The sequence below is a fragment of the Diabrotica virgifera genome, chromosome 5 (assembly GCF_917563875.1).
Source record: "Diabrotica virgifera virgifera chromosome 5, PGI_DIABVI_V3a".
NCBI classification, from domain to species: Eukaryota; Metazoa; Arthropoda; class Insecta; order Coleoptera; family Chrysomelidae; genus Diabrotica; species Diabrotica virgifera.
In genome coordinates, this window is record NC_065447.1 from 225,897,566 (window position 1) to 225,924,740 (window position 27,175).

At 33.9% G+C, this 27,175-nt stretch overlaps 1 protein-coding gene across 4 annotated transcripts in view; it reads left to right on the forward strand.

Moving 5' to 3' along the window:
- The window catches only part of LOC126885295 (histone-lysine N-methyltransferase 2C-like), a 173,740-nt gene that overhangs the window by 89,244 nt on the left and 57,321 nt on the right, over nucleotides 1-27,175 (forward strand). For 2 of the 4 annotated variants that reach the window (XM_050651808.1, XM_050651811.1), the window contains 8 exons: nucleotides 779-1,161; nucleotides 2,417-2,594; nucleotides 2,652-2,845; nucleotides 12,258-12,561; nucleotides 15,968-16,443; nucleotides 16,498-16,648; nucleotides 23,214-23,401; nucleotides 25,560-25,670. In XM_050651808.1, the coding sequence (XP_050507765.1) occupies nucleotides 779-1,161; nucleotides 2,417-2,594; nucleotides 2,652-2,845; nucleotides 12,258-12,561; nucleotides 15,968-16,443; nucleotides 16,498-16,648; nucleotides 23,214-23,401; nucleotides 25,560-25,670 (1,985 nt within the window). The remainder of the gene's footprint in view (nucleotides 1-778; nucleotides 1,162-2,416; nucleotides 2,595-2,651; nucleotides 2,846-12,257; nucleotides 12,562-15,967; nucleotides 16,444-16,497; nucleotides 16,649-23,213; nucleotides 23,402-25,559; nucleotides 25,671-27,175) is intronic. The other 2 variants (XM_050651809.1, XM_050651810.1) reach the window with 2 other exon arrangements.

Here is a 27,175-nt window from a genome sequence, read left to right on the forward strand (position 1 = left end):
TCGGTAATTCGACACTGACAGTGAAGTTTATACTATCAAAAACAATAATTTTTATACACATAGGCGCGAAATGTTGCCAAGTTAGTGACGTTCGATTTCTTGTTATAAAAAAATCGATTTTTAGTACATAGTTCCAATGTGACACAAAATCCAGGCACGGGATAAAAAAGTTTATTTGAAGAAAGTGTATTTTTTTGTCTTTATTAATGGCGGTACAGGCTCCTTTTTTCAATATTTTATTTAGTTATAGAGTAATTTCCACATACTAACATATTTCTGAAATTGGGCTCTGTACCGCCATTCTTTATAATATTACGAATATGTGTGCCAAATATCTCGACACAATATTCAAAATTAGAGCCGCAATCTTGGAACGCGTTTGTTGCTACCTGTTGATCGCTACTGTTTGCTCTTAAATGCGAAACTACAATTTTATATTTATTTCATTTATTCATCAAATTGAGCTTAAACTCAAAACAAAATTAGTATGACTGAATAGGCATTTTCAATACCTTTCAAACGAGGTATCACTTGCCATAAGGTCCCATTTAAAATTATCTGTCACAGTGGCGCTGTAAAGTCATGTGTCATAATTACGTCACCTGTCATGACTAATTAAGAAGCTTACGTCCGTTTATTTCCTCCCTCCAAATTTCACTATTATAGGTATAACCGTTCAAAAGATACGAGAGGGGGGTACGGACTTTTGACTAGCATTGTATAGACAAAACATATGGTCTAAAATTGTTACACCATTCAAATTTATTTTTATCCATAGCCATCGCCAGAGTCCAGAGATCAATATCGGTGGATCCAGCTCAGCAGTTTTTGTCGGACCAACAAAGTCCCTTACAACCAAGTACGCCTCAGGAGCTTAGCCCGTCTGCTACGCCAACACCAAGCCCAAGACAGTTCATAGGAATGAAATCCCCGACCTTCCCTCTTCCTTCACCAGTGCCTCAGACAGCAATCAGACCTCCTACACCCTCCCATTCTCCACATGATGTAAGTCAGGCAAGCACCTCTGACGGTAATGATCACTTTATTCAGTCACCTTCTACTCCTAAACCTAGTTTTCCTAATAGATTACCTACAGATCAATTTATCCATCAACCTGCAACTCCTAGGCCCCAGTTTGGAATACAACGGCCAACTTTACAGGTAAGTCTTTATTACTGGAACATGTTTGAGCAGTTTATATAATTATTATTATTCTTCTTCTTCTTTTTGTTTAGACATGACTCTGTCTGTTTTTTCAATGTGTCTCTAGTAAGTTGTCGTTCCATCGTTTGCATGGTCTTCCCACTGATCGTTTTCCTATTGGCGTCTGTCGCTGTCCTTACTACTCTATTTGTCGGCGTATGTGGTAATTCCATTATATTCTTCTGTTTCTTACCCAGTTATTAATGTTGCCCACCTTGCATCTCCGTTGTATATCTGTACTTCTAGCTCTGTCCCATAGAGTCTTACCATCGATTTTTCGAAGGGTTTTCATCTCTGCTGTTTCGAGCAATTTTTTGTCCTCTCTGTGTCGGGTCGCGTTTCTGCCGCGTAAGAAACTATTGGTCTGATGACTGTTTTGTGAATTCTGCCTTTCATTTCTTTTCCGATATTTTTATTTCCCCATATTGTGTCATTCAGGAAACCTGTGGCTCTGTTTGCTCTATTTACTTGATCTTCCACTTCTGTTTCGAGTCTTCCGTAGCTAGATAGTGCGATGCCTAGATATTTAAACTCCATCACTTGTTCTATTATCTGACCGTCCAGCTGCAATTTACATATTGGATTTGCTGTTATAACCATGCATTTTGTCTTTTTTTGGGGAAATTAACATGTTAAATTTCTGGCGGTTATGTTAAATTGGTGCAGCATACGTTGTAAATCATCTTCACTTTGAGAGATTAGTATGGCATCGTCTGCATAGTAGACTGAATCCCACTGTCTTATCTCATTGCCAGCTTCAATTGGGTCAGTTAGTTCATTTTCTACTTTTACTTTTATTGTGTTGTTATTGTCTTGTTTCGATCGTTTTAATTATTCCTAGAGGTACCTCTCTTCAGTATAACAAATGGACAACGTCCTTTAATTTGACCTTGTCAAATGCTTTCTTAAGGTCCACCAAATATAAGTATGCCGGTTTTTTGTATTATAACGAATTCTCTTGAACTTGCCTCATCATAAATATAGCGTCAGTGCATGATCTTCCAAAACCTTGTTGTTCTTCTGCTAATGTTATAATTTCATTCAGTATGTTTGTTAACACTTTGGTAATTAATGTTAATGTTGCGTTTAATAGGTTAATTCCTCTAATTCTCCGGGTCCGATTTGTCTCCTTTTTTGTAGAGTGGTATTAGATATTAGGATGCTTGATTTCCATTCTTGTGGTTATATATTATTATTGTATAACTATTTTCAGAACTTTGGTAATACGATGAGGACAGACCAGCAAGATATTAATATCAACCGACAGTTGAGAGATCTCCTACAGCGACAACAAGTCAAAAAGTTGGATGAAATGTTACCAGGTAAAGTTCAACAACAAAGAGTGTGGCCTCCAATTGAACAACAAGAAAATGAGGCCTCAGCAACTACTGGTATATTTTTCTTTTTTTTTTCTTTGAGATTATTCTAACTCATCTATTACTATTTAGGTACTTCGGCAGTTGTGGCTACAACAGCAGATACCACTTTCAGGCAACCATTGCCGCCCAGTATTGTACGACCTAGAGTGGCTCTTTCTTTAGCTGGTCGAGCAGGTCCTGGTACTATTAGGGTTGGCCAGTTAGACGCCCGAATGCAAGGCCTGGATCCTAGAATGAGATTGATTTTACAACAGCAAGTTGGCGTAAGTATACTCCCATCTCAATTTTTGTAACTATACAATTGGATATTTTGGCTCTCTTAACTCCCGGTTACATAGGGAATTTAATGAAGTAATCGTAATTCATAAGTACAGAAAGTGTTTTAATAAGAAAAATACAAAGATACATCTGAATTTTCATGGAACATTATCCTCAGATCTTATTGTATTTAACCTAGATTACAAATCCACCTACTATTGGGACCGTGCAAGTTTGACAAAGCGACACCTGGCTTCTACGCTCAGCAACATTATTCGCACTTTTAATTATATTGGCCAACTATATAAGTCCTGGTTACCGGATAATTGTCAAGGCCATAATCCAAAAAAATAAGAAGAAAAAATAAGATTCAGGTTATGTTATTAAAACGTATACAATTGTATGTAGTAAATAAAATTAGTTATTAGATATAAATTAGATTATATATAAATTAGAACTACTACTTTCTAGAGTCAACCAAATCCACCCCAATATTAAATTCACCATGGAACGAGTCTTCCCAATCAATAAATTTTCTCGACCTTACTATTACCAGATTAAATGACCACTTCAAATTTAGTATCTTTAGGAAATCAACACAGACCGACCATGTTATCCCATCATCTTCCAACTATCCTATGTCACACAAACTTACTGCTTTTCACAGTTACATACACCGTCTTGAAACCATCCCCTTATCACAATCCAACTAAAAGAAAGAATTAAATATACTTCGTCAAATAGCCTTTAATAACGGTTACGATCCACACATCATAGACAAGCTCATTCATAAAAGACAGCTTAAAGTCTTACGACATGCTGCGTTCCCTAGGGATTTGACAACCAAACCTTATTAATACTTCCATACCTTTCCATGAAGATAGACTGTCTGGGGATATTTCAAATATTATAAAAAGATCAGTTGATAATGTTCAAATTTCTTTTAAGGTATCCAACAACTTAGGACAGTCCCTATCCAACTCCAAAGATATTATCAACTATATGAGTCGTAGTGGTGTTTATAAGCTACATTGTTCTGACTGTGATGCCACTTACATAAGAAGAACTTGTAGATACAGTTGAGTTGGCACAATCCATAATGATTTTCTTTCTTATTCATCTCTACCCATTAACCATTATCATCTATCCAATGATACACATACAAACTGACATCTGCTATCATCATCCACATACATCTCCATCTTTAAACTTTCATCCATAATTTTCAATGACTATCTTCACCTCATCTATTCACATTATAACCAAATTTAATAGTCTCACTACTCTTTCTGGGTCCCGTTCATGTCACATTTCCATTATAATCTCATAACCCTCTAACACTCGACCCTCTCTCCTATGGTTGACTATATCATATGACGGTCTGTTTTGTCGAACACTTATGAGTTCTAATTAAGCAGCCTGCAGGGGCCCTGGGAAATGGTCGCATGAATCTGAGCTTGTCTTATACATCCCTCCCTGATTTTGAGACATCTCTACATCTATGTTTCCCCCACTGTGATCTTTTATGGTACTTTCACATATATTTGGCAACTTCCAAACATTCGAATAAAATCGATAACTTGATATCAACATAAAATTGCTTTTCTAAGCCCTAGATGTCCACATAATAGGGCTTGATAACGTTTATTAAGTTTTCGTTCAACGTGTAATGTGGTTTGCCTATCTCTTTCATTACAAATATTCTAACTTTTACATCAAGTTCATTTTCATTTAAACAGATCATTTACCATAGTAGGAGCGACTGTTTTTATTGATAATAATTTAACAAACTTTACAATAAATATCACAAAACCATTAGGGAAATTTTAACTTCCTGTGGAACTGTCATTTCTGTCATGTCACCATTCAGGATTTCCGCTATCAAAGTCACTTGCTTCTACACAGCCATGATGTGAACAAGTCGAATTTAGCTCTATGGTACCTCGAGCGTGAAGCATTGAATATTTTATACATCCATGTGTAAAGTCACATCATTTTTATATGTTCCTATGACGGATTAATTTTAAAGGGTTTTTACCCTAATATTTTTACTTTGGTGGTTAGCATCTTTGATTCAAGTGAGTACAACCTATAACCTTTTTAAAATCATAGTCAAAATTTTAAATACTTTGCATCATTTTATCAGGTTGTACACATTTTAGGAAACACTGATGATGATCGGTCAACCGATTGAAAACTAGTTCTGTTTGTTTTATGATGTAGCCCTGTATAGTAGGGTGGGCCGTTGAGCAATGTGTTTTTATTGTGTTTTTTAATTAAGTTTCCTGACCCCAGAAAAGATGTATGATAAGATATCTTATTTCACAGTGTTTTGTTTTATAATTAATTTTATTTTTTTTACTGCCACAGAGCTGTATAAGAATGAGATTTTTTCGAAAAAATCTAATCATCTAATAAATCTGTACCTCAAAACCAGACAAACGTAAGTCACGTTTAGTCAACTTTTCAGGAGAGAGCAAAAACTAAAAAAGTTACCTAAATTGCTTAATTACAAAGCTGTCGCTTTAATTTACCTTCAAACTATTGTTTGTATTAATAACAAATAAGTATCCTTTATTTATTGTTTGATTTTTTTTTACTAAATATTATCCCATTTTGTAAAAAGTGGACTTACGTTATTGTGGCTCCACACAAAACCCTACTGTAGGACTTACTCCTGGACTTGCGTTATTTTGGCTCGACAAAAATCCCTCATAGAACTCACTTATCTAGGAAAAGGTGTTTAGAAATAAACTTTATGTGCTACTGTTAAAAACATTTAATTATTATAAACAAACATAGATGAAAAACTAGCATTTAGTCAATGTTTTTCAATTCATTTTGAACATTATTGTCAAAGAGGTAAGGAGAAAAAAATTATTCAAGAGCGGTCGAGTCATCCTCAGGGAAGTTGCCTTCGTGTTCACCATGTGGAAGGTTTTCAAAGAAAGATTTATATTCTTCAGGGATCCATTGCATCAGGTTCATGAGGTCGTTGTACTTTTCATTGCTTATTTTCTTTTTGTGTGCCCGTATTTGTGGAATTGCCAATGGCATATTAATCCTTTCTTGCCTCCGATTTCTTTTCAGTTCAACACTTTTGAATGAATCTTCCTCAAAACTAGTTTTATAGTATAGCTTACTGTCCCCCTTTCGAAGCTGTAACCACACTGCATTGGATATTAGAAATGGTTCGTTGTTTGTGTTCTTCTTCCTTGATATAAATGGGGCGTCTTTGCTCCTCAAGAAGAGAAAATCAAAGAAGTCTTTAATGCACATCCGTCTGATAACAAATGGATTTTTTTTTGAGCATGTAGCAATAAAGTTTGCCCAATCATTTGTAGTGAAAATGGTGTTAGTTTTTATTTGTTTTTTAGCTCTCTCTATTATGCTATGTTTTCCATCAACCTCCATGTGGGTGTGTCCGGCCAATAAGAACTTGTGGTTGACTGTCTTAACAGTAGGAACTTTTTCCAAGAGCCACAAATACATAAAAACCATATTCATATTTCTGTTTTGTCCACTGCAATTATCTGTCCAAACAGTCAGTACATCAGTAGGCTGATTATTAGTAATTTCTTCACTTGCCCATGTAAATAAGCAAGACGCTATTTCATTTCCTCCTCGACCCGCTGTAACTTCATTCCAGATCATGCACCAAGTTTTATCAGTTGTTGAATCATAAATAGTACTATTTAACGTCCAGAGTTTTCTTGAGTAAAAACTTTTGCTGTTTTTTAAGTCTGGTGTTGGAAGGCACTTTTGGAGATCTGACATAATCACTCTTGATCCTATGTTAGCACGTCCTTCAAGTTTGTCTTTTTTCTTTAACTCATATCTTAATGAGGCATCTTCGAGGTGTTTATTTTTTTTTAATTTCAGTTCATTGAGTAGTTCATCATTTTTTTCATTTTTCATTGCACAATCTAGTCTATCACAAACATCACATGTATCGTTGTCTGGTAAATGAAAAGACAAGTTGAAATCTTCATTAAAAATTTTAGAGTAAATCCACTTTTTTTCTGATGTAACTTGTTCTTTTTTACACTCTTCCTCATACAATGCGTATATTGTAGAAATGTTCAAGTGATTTCCCAAATATTTTCGTTGAGACCTTTCCCTGCTGTAGTGGCTTTCATATACAGGGAACTTTGAAATATGATTTTTGATTCGTTGTAGTCTATCTATAGGTATTTTATTACCTGGCATATGTTTTCCCCTAAGGTCTGTAGTTACCAATCCAGATGCACTGGCCTTTTTTATGGCTACGCTCATGAAAGTTTCTGAAATTGAAAGTGTATTTAAGAAGAACATTTTGCAAATTACTTCCTCTTTTTTATGTAATTTAAAAAAAAACGAATGACTTTCAGATTTGTTCTTTCTTGTACCGTCTCTCTGACGTTGCCTATTAACTGGCTTAGTTCTTATACAAGACAATACAAACTGCCGTTTTGAGTCCCAGTTTCTGTCAGCATTCCAATATTCAGAGTGTATTTTTAATCTGTCTTCTTCTGTAAACCTCTGGTTACATTTTAGGCGACACTTATCATAACAAGGGGGCTTTATTGATATTTTTTTAACAACCATATTTTTTGTGTTAACATATTCCTTCCCAGCAAGTCTATTCTTCTTCCTTATATTTTTTTCCATTTTTCTTCATGTCTTACTCGTTTTTTGCCTTTTTCTTGACTCCCTACGTTTGTATTGTCTTCTGTATCGGAGTCACTATAAGGGACCAGTTGAGCTGCATTCACCACAGGGCTGTTCAAAAGCCTAGGCTTACTTACCACGGCTGCAGTAGAATCACTGCTTGATGTAGATTCATTTTCTGAAACTTCCCCAGGAGAGTACGAAGGATCATCTATGTCATTATCTGCAAACATCTCAATTTGAGAACTAGACAAATCTCCATCTTCACAATCACTTTGAAAGTCAGTGGGAGGTACCGGTGCTGCAATGGGAAGGTCAGCACCAACTGGTCCTATAAAAAAAAAACATTAACAACATCACATGTAACGTATTATAAAAAATAATATTAATAACTTTTATACAGTGCAAAAGAACAATAAATTCTATTATAAAGTAATTGAGATAAGTATATCTTGAGATACCAGACTGGAAAGTTCCACCTAGTCAGTTAATAAATCTGTTCTTTTAGGACCTAGTCACTGCCCAAAACACCATAAAACAACACTTATTGTGTTTTATAGCTTCATTATTATAATCCTGCCTGAATCAGTGGCTTAGTGGTTAAGGCTTCGGACTGCAAAAGACACGGTCCAAGTTTCAAATCCTCATTAAAAACAGCTCATGCACATGCACTGACCTGTAGGCTTATGAGATGGCGGGTAAAGCAAAAAAACAGACAATTGTATAGTTATTTATGTACCTTTCAACATAAATCAGTATCATACGTAAATGTAAATGGGCAATTATTTAATATTCAATTGAAAATCTTTGGTGGTCATTATTTACTGCAACCTTAGTGTGCATAATAATGACAATAAAATTAATACGATAATACTACAGTTAAAAAAATTAAGACTTATTATTTCAGAATTGATACACAAGTAATCTCACATGCAATTACTGTATTAACATTTTATATATTTTTAAAAAGAGCACTGACCTTGCATTGGCTGAAATAAATTTTCATCAACATCTGCCTGTTCTTCAAAGCCACGATTAAATACATTACTAAACCTGTCTTCAAAATCCTCAGGTATGATATTATTTACAAAATCAGGGTCCAATGCCTGAAAAACACAAATCTGTAAAAATTTCACTATGGTTACACTACAAAGAATTTTTAGTTGAACGACATGTTTATGTCCTTTAAAAACAGCGGAGTAAGAGTATGTAGCCTATTGTTTTACAGTTTGTTTGATATGCCTAATACATAATATGTATTATGATATGCCATTTAACAAAAGTAGTTAAAAAATATTTAAAGTACAATTTATATTTTAACGAAATAGTTCTTAACAAAATTAACAGAAGAAAAAACAAGATAATGTACTGGTATAAACATGGTCTATTCTAGAATATAGGCCAGGAAAATATATTTTTTGGAGACAGTAGGCTAATGAAACTAATAAGAAACAAACTTACCTTTAATTCTGTAAAGGATGGAGGTGAACTAGACTGTTCACGAACTGAAGCTTCCTCATTGCTATTACAAAATGAATTGTCTTCTTCATTGTTAATTGATTTATCTTCCAGTAGAGATAATATAAATCTGCCTCTACTAAAGCTCATATTATTTATTAGGATTGGGACCAAACTCAAGCTAATAAAAATGCTGTAACTTGTACACTCTTAACATAACCTCAAACATGCACAGCGCCAGCGGCAAAATGGTGGACTTGGGTCTGATACACTATCATTAACGGTAGAGCCACAGTGGCGTAAGTCCAGCTTGGACTTACGTTTTACAGGTTTCAAGCAAAACCTCAGAGCCATAATGTAGTAAGTGGAGTTACGTTTGTCTGACTCTGATATGGGTAAGGACTTACGCTCTTATAACCTTGGCTAACTTGAAAAGTATAATTTTTAAAGGAGTCACGTTATTATGGCTCGATGTAGAATTAAATTTTACACACAAAACATCAAACACCCGAAAATCACAATTTTTGGACTTACGTTCGTCTGACTCTGAGGTACAGAAATGTCAAATTCGTTTTTTTTTTTTAATTTATTATGGTCGCCTGAGCCAAAAAACGTGTTTGATAAGATAACTGCCATCATAGTATGTTTTTTATCCGATAAATAATTTTTTCCACTACCACAGAGCTATATAAAACTAAGGATTTTTCAAAAAAACTATATTTTTTTGTATGTTAGATTTTTTGCATACAAAAAAAAAATAATAAATTGAGCTAAAGCTGACTTTGGTTTGAACACAAAAAGTAAACGAAAATACGCCCTCTCAACCGCTTGTGTGTGACAATGGTATGCTGTTACATATGCCAAAAGACTGGTGTCGGGATTTTCAACAACTTACCTTAGTTGGTCTTTTGATAGCTTCATAGCTACACGAGGCTCTGTTAATAAAACTTTCTGACAGTCGATAATCTCAAAGTATTCCTTAGCGCATAAAAAATAATTCTGCTACTATGAAATATCGCTTATCTTTGTAATTTAATTATTTCCTCTTAAAAATTGTTTAAAATCCCAGATGTCTTATGTTTTTACGTTCACCAAATAATAGCATAATCACAATAATATTCTCTGGACTGCCAAAGTATCCCTTTCCTTAAATATTTTTGTAGACTATATCTTTTAATTCTGGTATTAAGAAGAGATCTGCTCGCAGAGTCATATTGTCTTCAATAGATGTCTTGCACCATAAAGTCATGATGGTTGAGTCTTAATGCAAAACCACATGGGCGCATACACTTTGATTCTAAAATGGCGTAGTATTTGTAAATTTTCCGAGGGGTTTCCGATTGCTACATAATATAACCGAAAGATGCGGGAAGCAGTGGTAAGCCAGCAAGAATGAACCATTTTGCCAGGCTGTCTCTTAGAAAGTTGTTCTGAACAAACACCACTTTCTGTTTTGTCAAATATCGTACAGAAATTCTCAGTCGTTGAAATACAGTCGTTCTCCAAGAGACCCGAAAATGCACGTGGTCTACTGGTACTGCTATCCAGTTGTTCAAATAGATGTATTATAGGCAACTTGTTGGCAGACAAACCACTGCAGGGACCTTTCGATTTTATTCTCCAGTAGGTAACAATATAATGCCTCCTTTACGCCTGTATTTATGACAGTACCGTTCAGTACAGAAGCGTTGACGTTCAAGGTTACATTATTTTAGAAGTAAAATAACGATTGGTAATGTTAACTTTTTTACACTATCGTATATTTTATTTGAGTATATCATCACATTTTTTGAAGTAGGTTTCTAAATTAATTTTTGTCTATTTATTATTTAGTGGCGACATAGCCAAATAAAGTATACGTTAGTATATAACGTATACACATGAACAAGCCACAACAATACAGATTTTATTTAAACTTTTTTTGGGGTACAAAATAAATAACCCTGATGTTTCAAAAATTAGATAATAAAAAAATATGAAGATCTGTGTTTGAAAAAGTTAATTTTTCTATGGATGCTATACAATGTGCAACTTCTCTCATTACTTACATACATTCAAAACAAACAATTTCTCAGGATGTGAGAAAAGTCGGCCATTGCAGTGAGAAATATTTTTTCTCACGGGTTCCATACGTAGAATCGCGGTTTCCATGGTAACATGCACAATACAAACACAAATATTTTGGTCAAATAAAATGTGTCAAATCAAACCTTACCTGGAATTACCTTTCAAAACTGTTCAAATATAACTGGTAACTATAATTTTAAATAAATAAAAGTATATAAATATTAAGAATATTAAATACCTACATATTATGTGTATAATATGTATTTTATTTCAATTTTGGCATAGAATCTACATAAAAGCACCTAAATTATTTAATTTTGAAGTTTGAACTCTTGACAAAAACGCATCCATAGAAAAAGTACAGTGTATAACACGTGAGAAAACGACATATTTCTCCCTCGCTTGATTTGCGGCACTCGCCTCGTACCTCGGCTCGTGCCAACAAACTTCTACGCTCGTGAGAAATATGTATTTTTTCTCTCTTGTTGTACAATATACTATTTTTTTAGTTTTTTCCACTGCCACAATGACATTTTATATTAAAATACTATAGAGGCTTTGTGGCAGTGGAGAAAAACAGTTTTAGCTACTCATTTTGGGCTTAAAATTTGTGTTTTAGTACCACGCAACTTTTTTGGCCTCAGATGTTGTTATTTTACAGAAAAAAATTTTTCGGCTCGCCCTACTGTATAGAGATTTTAACAAATATACCTTTTATACAGGATTTCATGGTTTTTTGCTTCTATATACCTCATACTTGTAATTCCGACAGTCCATATTTCCACTCCGTATAGCAATATGGAATGTTTTTTTAAATTCGTATCGGATACCCAACAATAAGGTAGAGTTTATTAGTAATTTTTTCATTATTTGAAAAGCGGACCTAGCATATTCGATACGAGCACATATTTCAACCTTGTGGTCAAAATCGGTTCTTATCCAGCAACCAAGATACTGAAATCTTTGTACGGGTTCTATCTGTTTGTTCTAGATACGAATATTAATGTTGGCATTTGGTGCACGTGTAACAGCCATTACTTTTGTTTTATTTGTTTTTATATTCAGCCCCAAACTATCTCCCTCTCTGGTTATGACATTCAAGAGTCGTTGCAAGCCCTCAGCGCTGTCCGCAATAATGACGGTGTCGTCTGCGTATCTTAAGTTGTTTAGACATTAGTCTTGAAACTTGGTACATAATTTAAATCTTTAAATTAATCAATTTATACGATATCTTATTTACAGCAACAACGGTTATCTGCGGGAATTCAACACCAGTTCGTACGGTTTACCTCGACGCCAGCCCGCCCCACGACCTTAGATCAATATGAACAACTACTCCACAGGCCCAGTCCTACCCAGATCCGGGCACCTGATCAGCAAAACGCACCTCGAATGACTTTGAATCAAGCGAGCGTCATTCAAAGACCGCAACTTGTGCAACCTACTCCAACTACTCCTGCAACTAGTGCTGCTGATAGCAATCCCAGTGAAGAAGGTATTCCCGATAATGTTACTGCTGAACTGGAGAAGCTGGAACAAGAAACAGGTACTATTTTTTAACGAATATTTATTTATATAAATAATATTGTGTATTTTTAAACGCTTTTCTTTACTTTAATAGTTTGCATCAAATCTTTAGACGTTAATTTGACTGACTTTTCTTCAATGCAAATGAATGAAAATTTGCAGACATATGCATTAACGGGAACAATACACGAATAGTCAATTAAAACAAATTTTTATGTTTATTAATTGTTTAAATAAAAAAAAACTATTTTAATGGAAAATGCTTAAATTCTCTTGTTTTTTACAATGTAGAAACTTGAAACTTTTACGGATTGTAGCTAATGATATGAACTATACATAATTTCACTTTTACACTCAGTCATATATTTGTTTATATATAAATCGGCGTTTATTCGTGTCAAATTTCAATACGATACGAAACAAAACTTCAACTAAAACTCGAAATCAAAAAATTCGTGTTTTTATCGTAGTCTTAGAAAAATCGCCGATAGAGACGTTTTGTGCCACAATTAACATTAGAATTCATTTTGTCGTATTAATTAATTAAACGCTTTTCTTTAGTTCAATCGTTTGAGTCAAATCTTAGGACGTTACTTTGACTGCCTTTTCTTCAATGCAAATGACTAAAAATTTGCAGACATATGCATTCGCGGGAACAATACACGAATAGTCAATAAATTTTTTTTTTGTTTATTAGTTGTTTAAATAAAAAAAAAACGATATTAACGGAAAATGCTTAAATTCTCTTGTTTTTTACAATGAAGAAACTTGAAACTTTTACAGGTTGTAGCTAATTATATGAACTATACATAATTTATCTTTTTACGTTATTTGTTTACGTTATGCTTCATAAATAAACAATAAAGTTTCAAATTTTTTGCCGATTCCGACTACTTTTCATGTTGGTATATCATATGTTTTATACATATTTTAATAAACATGACGATATATTTTAATGTTTGAAAAGTGTAAGACTAAAAAGTAAAAAAAAAATATGAAAAAAATATTTTTAAGAAACGCTTTTCTTTAGTTACGAGTGACTAACATATTATAAAAAAATCAACTAAAAGCAAAAAATAAAAAAAAATTGAAAAAATATAACACATTCGTTAAAGAAAAGGTAACGGTAAGGAGGAAACGGTAGTAGATAGAATAAAAAGATCATTGAAATGGTTTGGACACATATTACGAATGCCTGAAGAACGTTGGCCTAAACAAATATTTCAGTGGAAACCACCATGAAGAAGAAAGCAGGGTAGACCGCGAAGGTCGTGGAATGAGAGCGCCAGGAAGAGAAGATACAAGAAGACGATGCCTTGGACAGAGATGTTTGGCAAAGGATGACGAGAATACGGCAAGATGCTTTTAAAAATTGAATAATTATTGTAACATAATAAAATCATTTTTTTGGTAAAATTGTGGCTTATTTCCCATTGAAAATAGTTGATTGTAACGTAATAATTCTCTAGTGTTGGGGAAAAAGGGCATAAGTCAAATTTTTACTATATTGACTTAAGTACACTGGCGACATGGAATTTAATCAATTTAGTTGTGATCCAAAGGACATAAGTCTATTGTATTTGTAACAGCTTTAATCTCTATTGATCTAATAGACGCAAGTCGTGTAAAACCAGTTCTGTGTGGACAAGCGGACTTATGTTGACTAAAGTCTTTTTTACCGCGGCAACCTTACAACCGTATATTTACACTTGCCAAGGACAGGCTGACTTAATTCCGTATGACCCGTTACAATAACAAACACGTATTGCTTTTCAGTGATAAAAATTTGTATTTATTTGTGTTTTTGCGAACGTAAAAATGTCAAAAACGGATGTTTGTCACAAATGTGAAGTTTTGAAAATGGAGTCGACTATCACCAATGATGAGGAAAACAAAAATACACTTAAAGAACAACAAGCAAAGCATCATGAAGAAGCCGACTTAGCATATACTTGTAAAAGTAAAGCCAAAAAATTAGCAATGGAAGACCACTCAGTATTGTGCTATACATTTGACCTACAACAGTGTCTTCCGACACCGTTTTTAGAAACATCGGTATCATTTTACAAAAGAAAATATTGGACCTACAATCTAACAATACACAATAAATAGTGGAAATGGTTTTGCTTCATGTTATTTATGGCACGAGTCGATAGCAATGAGAGGAGCAAACGAAATTGCTTCGTGTCTTTTAAGGAGCTTATGAATTTGCCACCCGAAGTGAAAAAAGTGATTTTGTATTCGGATACTTGCGGTGGACAAAATAAGAATTTCTACGTAGCAAGTATGTTCTTAATTGTTCTTCAAATGAAAAATTCGTCAGACGAAATCGATCACAAATTTCTTGCGTAAGGTCACTCACACATGGAATGTGATGCGGATCATTCCGTAATCGAAAAACAAAAAAAAAACAAGTGGTATTCAAATATCACATCCACATGATTGGGCGACATTAATACGATGCGCAAATAAAAAGGAACCTTTCCAAGTGCTTAAAATGTCACAAGATGATTTTTATGACTTTGCAGCCTTGTTGAAAAGTATCTTTGTAAAAAGAAAACAAGACAGTGAAAAACGAAAATTTCTATGGCACGACTGCAAGTGGCTCAGATACACAAAGGAACAGGGACTGATTTATTATAAAAAATCACTTCAAGAAACAGAAGACTTCTCCATTCTGAATTTAAATCGCCGTGGCCGTCCGGTTGCACTCTATTTATCAAAAAAAATATACAGAGCCACTTGCAATCTCCAAGGCCAAGAAAGATGATCTCTTGGAATTACTACCCCTTATTCCAGATGTGTACAAAAGCTTTTATGAGCAACTTGTACATTCAAATGCAACAGCTGACGTTGACCCAGATTTAGAAGACCTAGATCCAGACGCCGAAAATCCAGACTTAGAAGAGGTACATACGTAATAAACATTGCAGTGGTGTATTTTACTTGTATTGTTTTTTTTTTCAGCGAAAAAACTTCATCCATTATTTTATGTTTCTGTATTTACCTGTGTTTCTATTAGATGTTATTATACTATACTACACTTAATGGCTAGCATGTTAGTTCATATAGACTTAAGTCAGCAATCGCAATCAAAGTCAGATCTAGAAGACTTAAGTCAATCAAAAATCATCCATTTGAAAATATATAACCCACTTTTTTATTGTCTATAGGTTTGGTTAATATATCGTATTATAATATTAGTATAAATGCAAGTTTAATTTAAAAATAGATTTATACGACAAGAATGAAACCTTTAATAAATCCTCCTGAAAAACAACAGATTTCGACTTATGCCCTTTTTCCCTAACACTAGAGAATTGTACCCGTAAATAGATAAATAGATGTTGTGTATCATTTATTAAGTTAAAATTTTTGTTTTGTTATAATGCGTATATAAATTACGTGTTTCTGTTTTGTGTTAGGTACTATGGTAGAGTTACAAGGTGTCAGTGAGATCCTCGGAGGACTGGGAGACGACGACGATGAACTGTTAGCTGAAATGGGTGCCGATTTCAATATTCTAGAGTATGCCGATCCCGAGCTAGAAGCTTTAACAGGCGGCAAGACAAATATATTAGATCTGGAACTCGAAGAAGAACCAGTGAAGAAAGAGAAAATAGTATCCAGTGCAGAAAACCAACCGACTAATCAATCAGTAAACGTAATTTCGAGCCCTGTGAAACCTAAACAAGAACCAGTTGAAACGCCTACTCCAAAACCAGAGCCCGCTTCCCTACCGCCGCCACCTCCTCCTTTGGCGTTGCCTCAACAGCAGCAACCGGCGCCTGTCCAACATACGCCGCCCGTCGCTATTCAACAACCAACTCAACATCCGCCGCAAGTACAACCTACGATGCACTTGACGCCCCAACAGATTCATCAGCAGATGGTACACCAGGTAATTTAGTTAAAAGATTTAAATGGTACAGTCTTGAATTGTGTCTTTTTTTAGGTTCAACAGGCAGCAGCTCAAGGCAGACCCATGCCACCGGGGTCAAAGATGCAAACTCCTGATGGATTTATTGGTATTGTAATGCCTAATAATAGTGTGCAACTACAGATACCTCAAAACTATCAACAGCGACTATTACTGTTACAGCAACGTAAGTAATGTAGAACAATGTGAATAATAAATATGTGTTATAACACCTCTTACCTATCTGATGGCACGAGGTGTCATATGAATCGTTAATGCGTTTAGGTGATGTAAGCTTAAAGTCTTTAAGGGGCTATCCTAGTGTAAAAGTACGAAATTCATATACTTTTTTTGGGAATTTCTAAAATAATAAGTACTGTGCCAATTGTTTTGAAAATTTGCATGAGCATATATTATAAAAAGAAGTACACGTAAAACAATTTTCATAAAAAAATATTGAAAACTAAACGATTTATGCGCCATCTACTAGCACCTTGAAAATAAAAACATAGCTCCACTGCTGCAGTGATTGGGACTAATAGAGATCCTGAAACATAAAATGTCAAAGTTATTATTGAAATATAAGTTATTTCCTATACCATCAACTAGGATTTTTGAAAAATATTAAAATTTGGCAAAATGACGAAGTGTTGAAAAAAATTTTAAAATCAGCTAAAACATTTTCAGTTTCAAAAACCGCCAAATTGACATTTTTTATCCGATCAAAAAACCCCTAGTTGATGGTATAGAAAATAGCTTATTTTTGAATAATAAGTTTGACATTTTATGTTTCAGGATCTATATTAGTCCCAATCACTGCAGCAGTGGAGCTATGTTTTTATTTTCATGGTGACAGTAGATGGCACATAAATCGTTTAATTTTCATTGTTTTTTTTTATGAAAATTGTTTTACGTGTACTTCTTTTTATAATAAATGCTCATGCAAATTTTCAAAACAATTGGCACACTATTTTTTATTTTAGAAATTCCCAAAAAAGTATATGAATTTCGTACATTTACACTAGGATAGCCCCTTAATGACATTCCTCCGTGTTTGATTTTTCTTTGCCATTCTATTTTATGCTCTAAATCTTGTCATATGATACCTCGCATGTCACGATTGGACCGATAGTAGCAAAGATTCGTATCGATGGTCGTTTGGTATGCCGCCATATTTGATTTTTTGTCATTTTATTTAAGTCATTTAAGTCGTTTAGGTACTATAAGCTTAAGGTCCTTTTAAAAATGCATCCTATGGCCCCAACCGTTTATTATTTACTTCTTGAGTTACTCTCTTTCCAACGACCTCTGATACGTTACAATGACGTCAGAGTGGAAATTGAGGGGGGAGGCCCAAGTGACTCAACCTCCTCTACTGACAGGATGTTCTTCTTTTTCCTAAACATTGCTTTCGAAATATTTTTCTTGCATGTTAGTTTCTAGGAGTTCATGTCTGGATTCATTTGGCCAAAGTATTGTAACTTTCGAGATTTCATGGTGGTTAGTACCACTTGGTTCAGCTTCATTTTTCTGAGAACCCCCTCATTTGTTACTCGGTCTGTCAATGGGATCGTGGGTAATAATTATCCGGTTGAAGGTGGATCTAGCTTTTCTGATCCGCGCTCTTATCTCTTGGTTGTTGGTCCATTCTTCATTTATTATGGAGCTGAGGTAGTTGTAGTGCGTCTTTCTTTCTACTTGGGTTTGATTGACCTAGAGTTGACCTTCTATTATCTTTTTCTTGCTAAATACAATGAGCTTTGTCTTCTTTACATTTATATTGAGTACATAATCAACCGTGTGATGGATGACCGAAGTTATCGTTAACGTAAAGTTATCCTGTAGTTAAGTTATAATCCTCGAATTGGTGTGATGTATCATATTTAACTTAACTTCTTGCGTTATTTCTTGACAGTTATTGAGTTATCTGATATATCAACTGTCACTTTATAATGCGACTTTAAACCTCAAGTTATAAGATAACTATGTAGATATGTAAGGTTAGGTTCATCTTTTGACTTGTTTTTAGACAGAAATCAAGTGAATTTAGAAGCTAATAATTTAATAATTAAGCATAGAAGGGTAATACAATTTTAAAAATTATACAAAAATCAAATCGAGAGATATAAGTTGAAATTTTATTTTAAGTACCTACTGAGCTTTCTATCCAGAGTTGCCAGATGGTATTTTATAAATCTCCCACTTAGAAACTGAAATTCCCTCAAATCGAAGCTCAAATAGCCCAAATTTAAATTTTTGCCGCATTTTAATAAATTAGTAGTTAAATAAAGAGAACAGTAAACAAAAATTATACTACTTATCAACGAGAGCCCTGGAAATAATTCATAGTTCCTATCGTCTTCGATTATATGCGAGTATAATATACAATTCTATGTACCGGGTGTCCCAATAAAAATGGCTCTCGGCCATATCTCAGGAACCGTTTATAGTAGAGCTTTGAAATAAAAAATTTTATAACAAAAGTTGCCTCAGGAAAAGCCTGGAAATTATTTTCATAATTGTGGGTCCACCGCTAGAGGGCGTAATTGAATATCAAAAATAAAAAAATCTAAATTTTACAAAATTTTCCTAATGAAGGGGCACTGGAAATCCAATTATTGTATTCTTCATCAAATTCTGCGCATATTTGATTTAACAAGTTTAACTCTACCTTTGCAAATAAGAGGTGGGGGTGAGTGGGAACCTTGTTATGAAAAAATGGCTGTAAGTCCGGTTCTGCTAAATCAAATTTTGAAAACTGGGTCTTGTTGAAGACAGATCTTTTTCTTCAATGTAAGCGTGATAATTTTGAACCATCTTAATTAACAAGCCAGCTGGGAGGCGTTATTTAATTTTTTTCAGAAATCTAGTTTTCTTTGGAAAATATTAAATACAAGTATGAATTTTTAATCATACTTTATAAAATTAGATTAAATTAACAACAGAATATCGAAAACCGGATGTCGATACCTTTTTTCTATCTCAAGATATCTCGAGAAACGTGTAAATTTTATACATAACTGTTACTATCACCGGTAAACTAAGTTAATGAAAAGTAGTGTGCTGTGAAAAAAAAAACAAAATAACATTTTCGAGATGTCAACGTATAAAAATATAATTAATTAAAACAACAATATAAAGAGAAACAATACTATTAAAATTAAATATAACACAGAACAAAAAGAACTACTTAGTGACGACCTAAATATTCAAATTGTTGCCCATCATACACTACTCTAGAATACATTATCCAGAGAATACTAAACGCCATTCAAAGCATATCGAGAGCAGAAATTGAGACTGCTGTTCAATCTACTCTTGAAAGAGTAAATGTTTGCAACGAAAATGATGGGCAAAAATTTGAACGTTTATGTCATCACTAAATAGTTGTTTTTATTTCTTTGTAATAGGGCTTTTCAACGCTTCTCATTTGTTTCGAGCCTCTGTCATATGCCGTATAATCCGTGTATAATATTAATATACGAGATATGAACGAGGCTCGAAACAAATGAGAAGCGTTGAAAAGACCTAATATACGTTGACAGCTGGAAAATGTTTCTTTGTTGTTTCCATAGCACACTACTTTTAATAAATTATTTCGTTTACCGGTGACAGTAAGAGTTATGTTTTTAAATTTACACGTTTTGTAAGATATCTCGAGATAGAAAAAAAGTATTAACATGCGGTTTTCGCTATTCTGTTGCTAATTTTGTCTAATTTTGTAATATGGTATTAAAAATGCATGTTTGTATTTAATATTTTCCAAGGAACACTAGATTTCTGAAGAAAATTAAATAACGCCTTCTAGCTGGCATATTACTCAGTAAGTTGGTTCGAAATCATAACTTTTACATTGACGAAAAAGATCTTCCTTGAACAAGACCACGTTTGCAAAATTTGATTAAGCAGAACCGGACTCACAGCCAGTTTTTCATAACAAGGTTCCCACTCACCCCCACCTCTTATTTCCAAAGGTAGACCTAAACTTGTCAAATCAAATATGCGTAGAATTTTATGAAGAATACGACGATCGGATTTCCAGTGCCCCTTCATTAGGAAAATTTTGTAAAATTTAGATTTTTTAATTTTTGATATTCAATTACGCCCTCTAGCGGTGGTCCCACAATTATGAAAATAATTTCCAGGCTTTTCCTGAGGCAACTTTTGTTATAAAATTTTTTATTTCAAAGCTCTACTATAAACGGTTCCTGAGATATGGCCGAGAGCCATTCTTATTGGGACACCCGGTACATTCGCAAATTTAATTTACCATGACCCCTTAAAATCCTCCATAATTTTCCGCCCCCAAAAAATCCCACTACAATTTCTGCTTAAAAAAATTTCAATAGACGCTTTCAAATTACCCCAAAATTGTGGGAAAATACACCAATCTGGTAATCCTGTTTCTATCTACCGATTGAAACACCTCCGAATTTAAACAGCTGTTTGCTGTTCGGTCATCGTCGGTGGCCGACGACGGGTTTTACTTTTACGGTCATCTACCCATCTTGTAGCATGTTCCGATCAATCTCTCGCTCTCACTCCATCTTGTACTATTTCTACATAAGATTCTCTTTGTTACTTCAAGCTTTGTTCCTCAAATGTTTTTTCTAATATAACGTTGCAGAAATAACTATCTCATAACAGCGACGCATACATCACACCGAGTTTTACCAAAATAGTTATGGGATCGTTATTCCTGACAGTTATCTTAACTTTAACTCAAATGTTAAAGATAACTTCGGTCATCCATCACACGGCTGAATGTTGACTGTAATACGTGATTTTGTTCTTAAGGACTTGTAGGTTTTTTAGGTTGTCCGAAAATACTATGATGTCATCTGCATACCTGAGGTTGTTGAGCCGATACGCGTTTAGCAACATGCCTTTTTAGGTGTCGTGTCAAGCTTCGATAAATATTCTTTCAGAGTAGAGATTAAAGGTTGGAGGAGAAAAAATACAGCCTTGCCTCACTCTACGCATGTATTCCACATATTCCAACATATTTCACAAAACTTCTCGTAGCCTCGATGAGGCTTATATTATGGTATTCTTGGTACTTTTGGCTCCTGTTTTTTTTTTTGGAAGTGTAATAAACTCAGACTTCAGCCATTCTGTTGGTATTTCTTCAGAATTGTTATATTAGGTTGTTGAGTCTCTTTGTGATTATTGCTATTGATTCGGGGGTCAATTGATCATTGCTATTCATGATATTATCGGGGCATGCTGCTTTACCATCCTTTAGTTGTGTTATAGCAGAATAAACTTTCTGCTGTAATAATCTTTGTCCATTAATTACCTTTTATCAAAAACGAATAACCATTTTCAATTTCGTTGCAACACGAAACTACAGCCGCATTATATTCTAGTTCAATCTGAGAGTGCAGCAAGCACCTCGACCGGTTTCGAAACTTATTAGTCTCTCATCAGGAGGCACATATGCTGCTCTCTCTGACCCAACCAGGACAAAAACCCCGGCGTGCAGTCACAGATTGCATCGAACGAAATGGCAGGGATGCCCTAGCGGCAACTGCTAGCAAAATACTAAGTTTTACAACACCAAAAATATTTACATCCTACGAGATTGAAAACAATGGGAACCTTCTCTGGTTACACCTCCGAGGCTTCTAAAATTTGCAAGCAATAACGGATGCTGAGACTAAAGAAGATGAGGGAATTTTACAATTTATAATTCACGTCCCATCTGCTCAGCGCGGTAAAGTTCCAACGAGAATGGTTCCCTTCGTACTCCAATCAGTAAACATGTAAATTAAAAAATGAATAACCAATTTCAATTTCGTTGCAACACGAAACTACAAACGAGAGTTGCAATTTCGTGTTGCAACAAAATTGAAAATGGTTATTCATTTTTGATTTACATGTTTACACTGATTGGAGTACACGAAGGGGACCATTCTCGTTGGAACTTTTTATCGCGCTGAGCAGATGGGATGTGAATTATAAATTGTAAAATTCCCTTATCTTCTTTAGTCTCAGCATCCGTTATGGCTTGCAAATTTTAGAAGCCTCGGAGGTGTAACCAGAGAAGTTTCCCATTGTTTTCAATCTGGTGGGATGTAGAGTGATATTTTTGGAGTTGTTTTATGTGCTATTAGATTGAAAACTTAGTCTAATTCCCTTTTTTTCCAGCTCAAAGGTGTTATCCTTTTAATCCACAAATTGTGCAATTAAGTGCTCGTAACTTACGAAGATTTTGTAAATTGATTCTATATATGGTGGTAGGGGTTGTTACCCTCTATGATGGGGTTGATTAACTCAAACACTATTACCAGATATATATTTATTTATCAACACTAAATATACCAGTAACGAGTTGGTGGACAAAGTCTATATTCTAACTACTTGATGTCTGAATAATGAATAAAGAAGAATGAATGAATGATCTCCAATACTTTCTCCGTATCTATAAATAAACTCGTGATTGTTTTTATTATGATTGCTGACACCGAATCGACCATGAAATATTAATAATATCAAAATAGCTGACTAGGTCTTTCTCGAAACGAGTGCTCCACATTGTAACATCAATGTCAAATAATTATTCTACTATAAACAATAATGTTTGTGTAAGACTTTTAAAAATTAATCGATATGAATTGTTCTTAATATTTTTGGATGCTAATATAAATCCTGTACATATAGACTCTATTGTCTTAATTTTTCTCCACTTTTCGCTTTTTCCAAAATGCGCCAATGTATCTTCTTATCTGTTCTATTTCTGTTCATTTCAGTTCAAAATCAAAAGCTTCAAATGCGCGTAGGCACTACCACTCCACGAGTAGCGGTGGTGGCACAGAGTCAGCTACCAGTCGGTTTGGCGACCGGCCCCAGGATGGTGGCGGCACCACCGCCTCCACCACCCCCGCCGTACCCAGGTCCACCGCCGCCTTATCCAGGAAACGCGGCACAGCATCAACAGGTAAATATTCGCTATGTACTAGTTTGAATTTCAGCATGAGGTGTTTTGGTTTTTCTTTGTTTATATTATGATGTTTAGTATTAATTTATCATTTTGCATCGACTTTTATAACAAAATTTAACAATTAACATCTACTCGGAAGTAATATAAAGAATATTCAGAGTTTATCAAGCGTAAAAAATATGTAGGTGTTTTAAACCTAGATTCTCTTCTAATAACAATTAGTGATATACTTTGAAGTACCACTCAAATATAGGGTTCCGTACCATAGAAACATGTGGCAACGTGGCAAAATTTTTTGGTACATAATCGCTTAAAGACTTCTCATCTCTAATAGGATTAGGCACTGACAGATGACATGTGAGGGCATTTCGTCCTTATCATATGGGCGGTACTTTGGAGGCCACGTTCCGTCTAAGTCTACGGGAACATCTACGATTAAGTAGTAATAATTGGTATGCTATATGCAAGGATTTCAAAAGCATCATATTATAGAAAAAAGTTATTTTAAAAATATTTCGCACCATTACTTAAGTGAGGATCCTAGAGGAACGATAGTAAGGATCTAATACTCATTATGAAGAAATTTAGTTGTATTTCCATTATTTCGAATCCACAAAAAATAATTTAAATATTTATTTATTTAAATATAATAATTTAAATTGCCGGAGACAAGCAAAAATAAATATATATCGTTTTAGATTATTTCTTTCACTTTATTAAAAATATATTGTTGAAAACATTTTTACTTGTGTTTATTTTTACTATTATTTAATTGAATAAATTATTGAAATATTGAAAATTTTATTATACAATTAAATAATAATTATTGAATACATATCAGAAATCTGGATAATTTGTTTGTATATTAGGATCAGCTCATACGAAAAGTTGTTTTTATTCTTAAATATAATTTTCCGTAATAACAAATACAAATAATTTGGGTCTTTAATTTATTTACAAATTTACAAATTTTTTAGACTAAAATCACTTTTGTTAACGCTGATAGATATAAATAAGGTGAAAACAACCTAATGCATTACGACCTTTGCAGATCTGTTGTAAGATATACTATACTTCTATTTATCATTAAAGCTCTCTTTATTATATATTTATCCAGCCAGGCTCTCTTGGTGAGATTGAACAGCCTTGAGAGTGATTTCTCAGATATCATAGAGAAACTATGATAGATATCATAGTCTCTAAAGGAATTCTCAGTGACAAGACGTGTTCCTAAGACTCAAAATGCTTTTAGAGTCTACAGTGTCCAGTCAACAGTCCTACTATTATCCTATAACCTATCAGTTGTGACTTAGTAGGTTTGCTATAAATTTAGCTGAATTTCTCTTTATAAACTCTATAGTGTGTCACTGTTCTGGTACATTTCTGGAAATGTACAAGAACAGTGAGAAACAGTTCTGAAAAAATTGTTTATGCTTTATTCATTGTACCCATTGTTTACTACTATTGCCAAGTTATTTTTTGGCCAAATTTTAAGTCAAAAACTGCATAAGAAATTCCCTAAAGTCTTTGAACCACCAGAGAAAATCCCAGCACCTTTTACTCGATTACAGATACGGGCAAGATATCATCAAAAATAGATAAACATAAAAAAGAAAAGGGTAACACCAGCATTCAGAACAAACAATAACTTAAATGTGGTGACTGTCCAAAAACTTACATCGGTCAAACTGGTAGAATCTTTAAAAAACATATAGCAGAACACACTAGGGCTTTCAATAATAGAGAAACAGATTCTACGTCCGCACTGTACCTTCTTGATCATAATTATAACATGCTACATGAGTTAACATCAATGTCAATTAAAGTGATTTTAATCTATAAAGTTAGATTAATTACATTTACCAACTTAACAATTCGTTTTACCATTATCCAAGCAAATTGGTGTTATTTACTGTTTGGAATTTTAAAAACATAATTACTGTTTACAGTTATTGACAAAATTTTAAATGTTTTTATGATATTCTTTTTGTCTTAAGTAAAAAAAATGGGACTAATCAAATGTCATAATAGTCACTTATTGAATAATTTTGAGTTGGTTCTCTAAATACGCAACTTTTTTTACTTTATAAAACAGAATTTTGACTAACGTGGTTAAGGTGTATTATACATAATATTAATTGCATGTGTGTGGTAGACGGGATTGAGAATGGGGCCTGGTCTTCTCCCAATGGGACATTTTCATCCCAGTACACTGCAGGGTTTTCCCATGCATCCACACTTGCAGCGGAGACCTCTTCTCCTTGAGGTGAGATCTGTATACACGTACACTCATTTTTCCCTTATTTCTTCCCTAGCACACCCTCATTCCTGTCTGCTTTCACTTAACACTACTTACTAAACAACTTTCTTTTCTAACTGTATTATCTTATGATGAATGTCTAATAGAAACGTTACAATATATTAAAAAAAGGAAGTTTCTTCTTCCTGGGAAGCTATGGATAAAGTTTGCACATTTGACATTATAAATATACATCAACCATGTTATGACATAAATAACGTCAGCTCAACAGGTCAGAGGACTCGATTCACTTCGGTGTGAATAATTTAGTGGATTATTCTTCGAGCAATACTTAAGCGAGAAATATTTCAAACTTAATAGCATAAAATCCCAAGTGGATCTCTGACTTTAAATTCTCGAGATAATCTAGTCAGTCAATGGATGAGTAGTAAAAAGTATGCGCTAGAAAACAAACAACGTACATTAAAAATAAATTTGTTCAAAAAGAGATATCGTAAGTTTTAAACCAGATTGATAATTAGACTTGATTTATCCATATGCTATAAAAATACCGTTTCGAAAATAATTTACCGGCACCATCATCTCATCGTTCTGGCATTTTACAACTAATCACTGGTTTATTATACAGATGCAGTGATTTCTTTAAACTAAATGAAAATGTGTAAATAATAGCAAATACTGAAGAAATCAAAAATAGACTAGCACTAAAAATAAAATCATAGACCACTAAGGAAATAAAAAACCAACAAAAATAAAAATAATCTCACTGAAAAAAAAAGAACGAAATCTGGCCCCACGTTGGGCACCAAAATATAGTGTAATAACTCGGAGTTTTAGCCCATATATTGTAACAGTTAACTTACGAAACACAAGAGACACATTAGACTGATTTGAGACTTCATTTTTAATGTAACATTATCCTTTAACATTAGTTAATTCATTAAGTGTACTTGTATTGACGTTTCTAAGAGACATTCAGGATTGTCTGTTTCAGAAAATTTGATTGAAACAAATACACTCCAAGAAAAGACTTGGCAGTACTTGCTAGATAAAAAAAATATTACTCAAATTACAAGACCAGAAAAAGATTTATACATAATGGAATCACTAGACTAGATAGTTGATTAAAATTAATATTTCGGATTGGATCTTCTGTCAACAATAACCAATGTCTATTATCAGTTATTTTGAATTACTGTCCGAATTTTGGTGAGAATGTCAATTTTGCGAGCCCAAAAATTATGCAAAAATGTTTGCCACTCCTACCCCCGGGCTTCCCCCTAAGGAAAACGGAAACCATCGATTTACCAAGAATCTGTAGGTCGTAGAAAAAATGTTTCAAACAACATAACTGAGATAATTTTGAAGCCTGTTGAACTTTTTGTGTAGAACAAACTGTTCTCTAAGAAACAACGCTTGAAGCGACCGGCGATTTTGAATGTCAGCTACCCGAGTGCAATCAATTTTTTAAATAAAATGTTTATCAACTTAACGGTAAAAATCCATGTTTC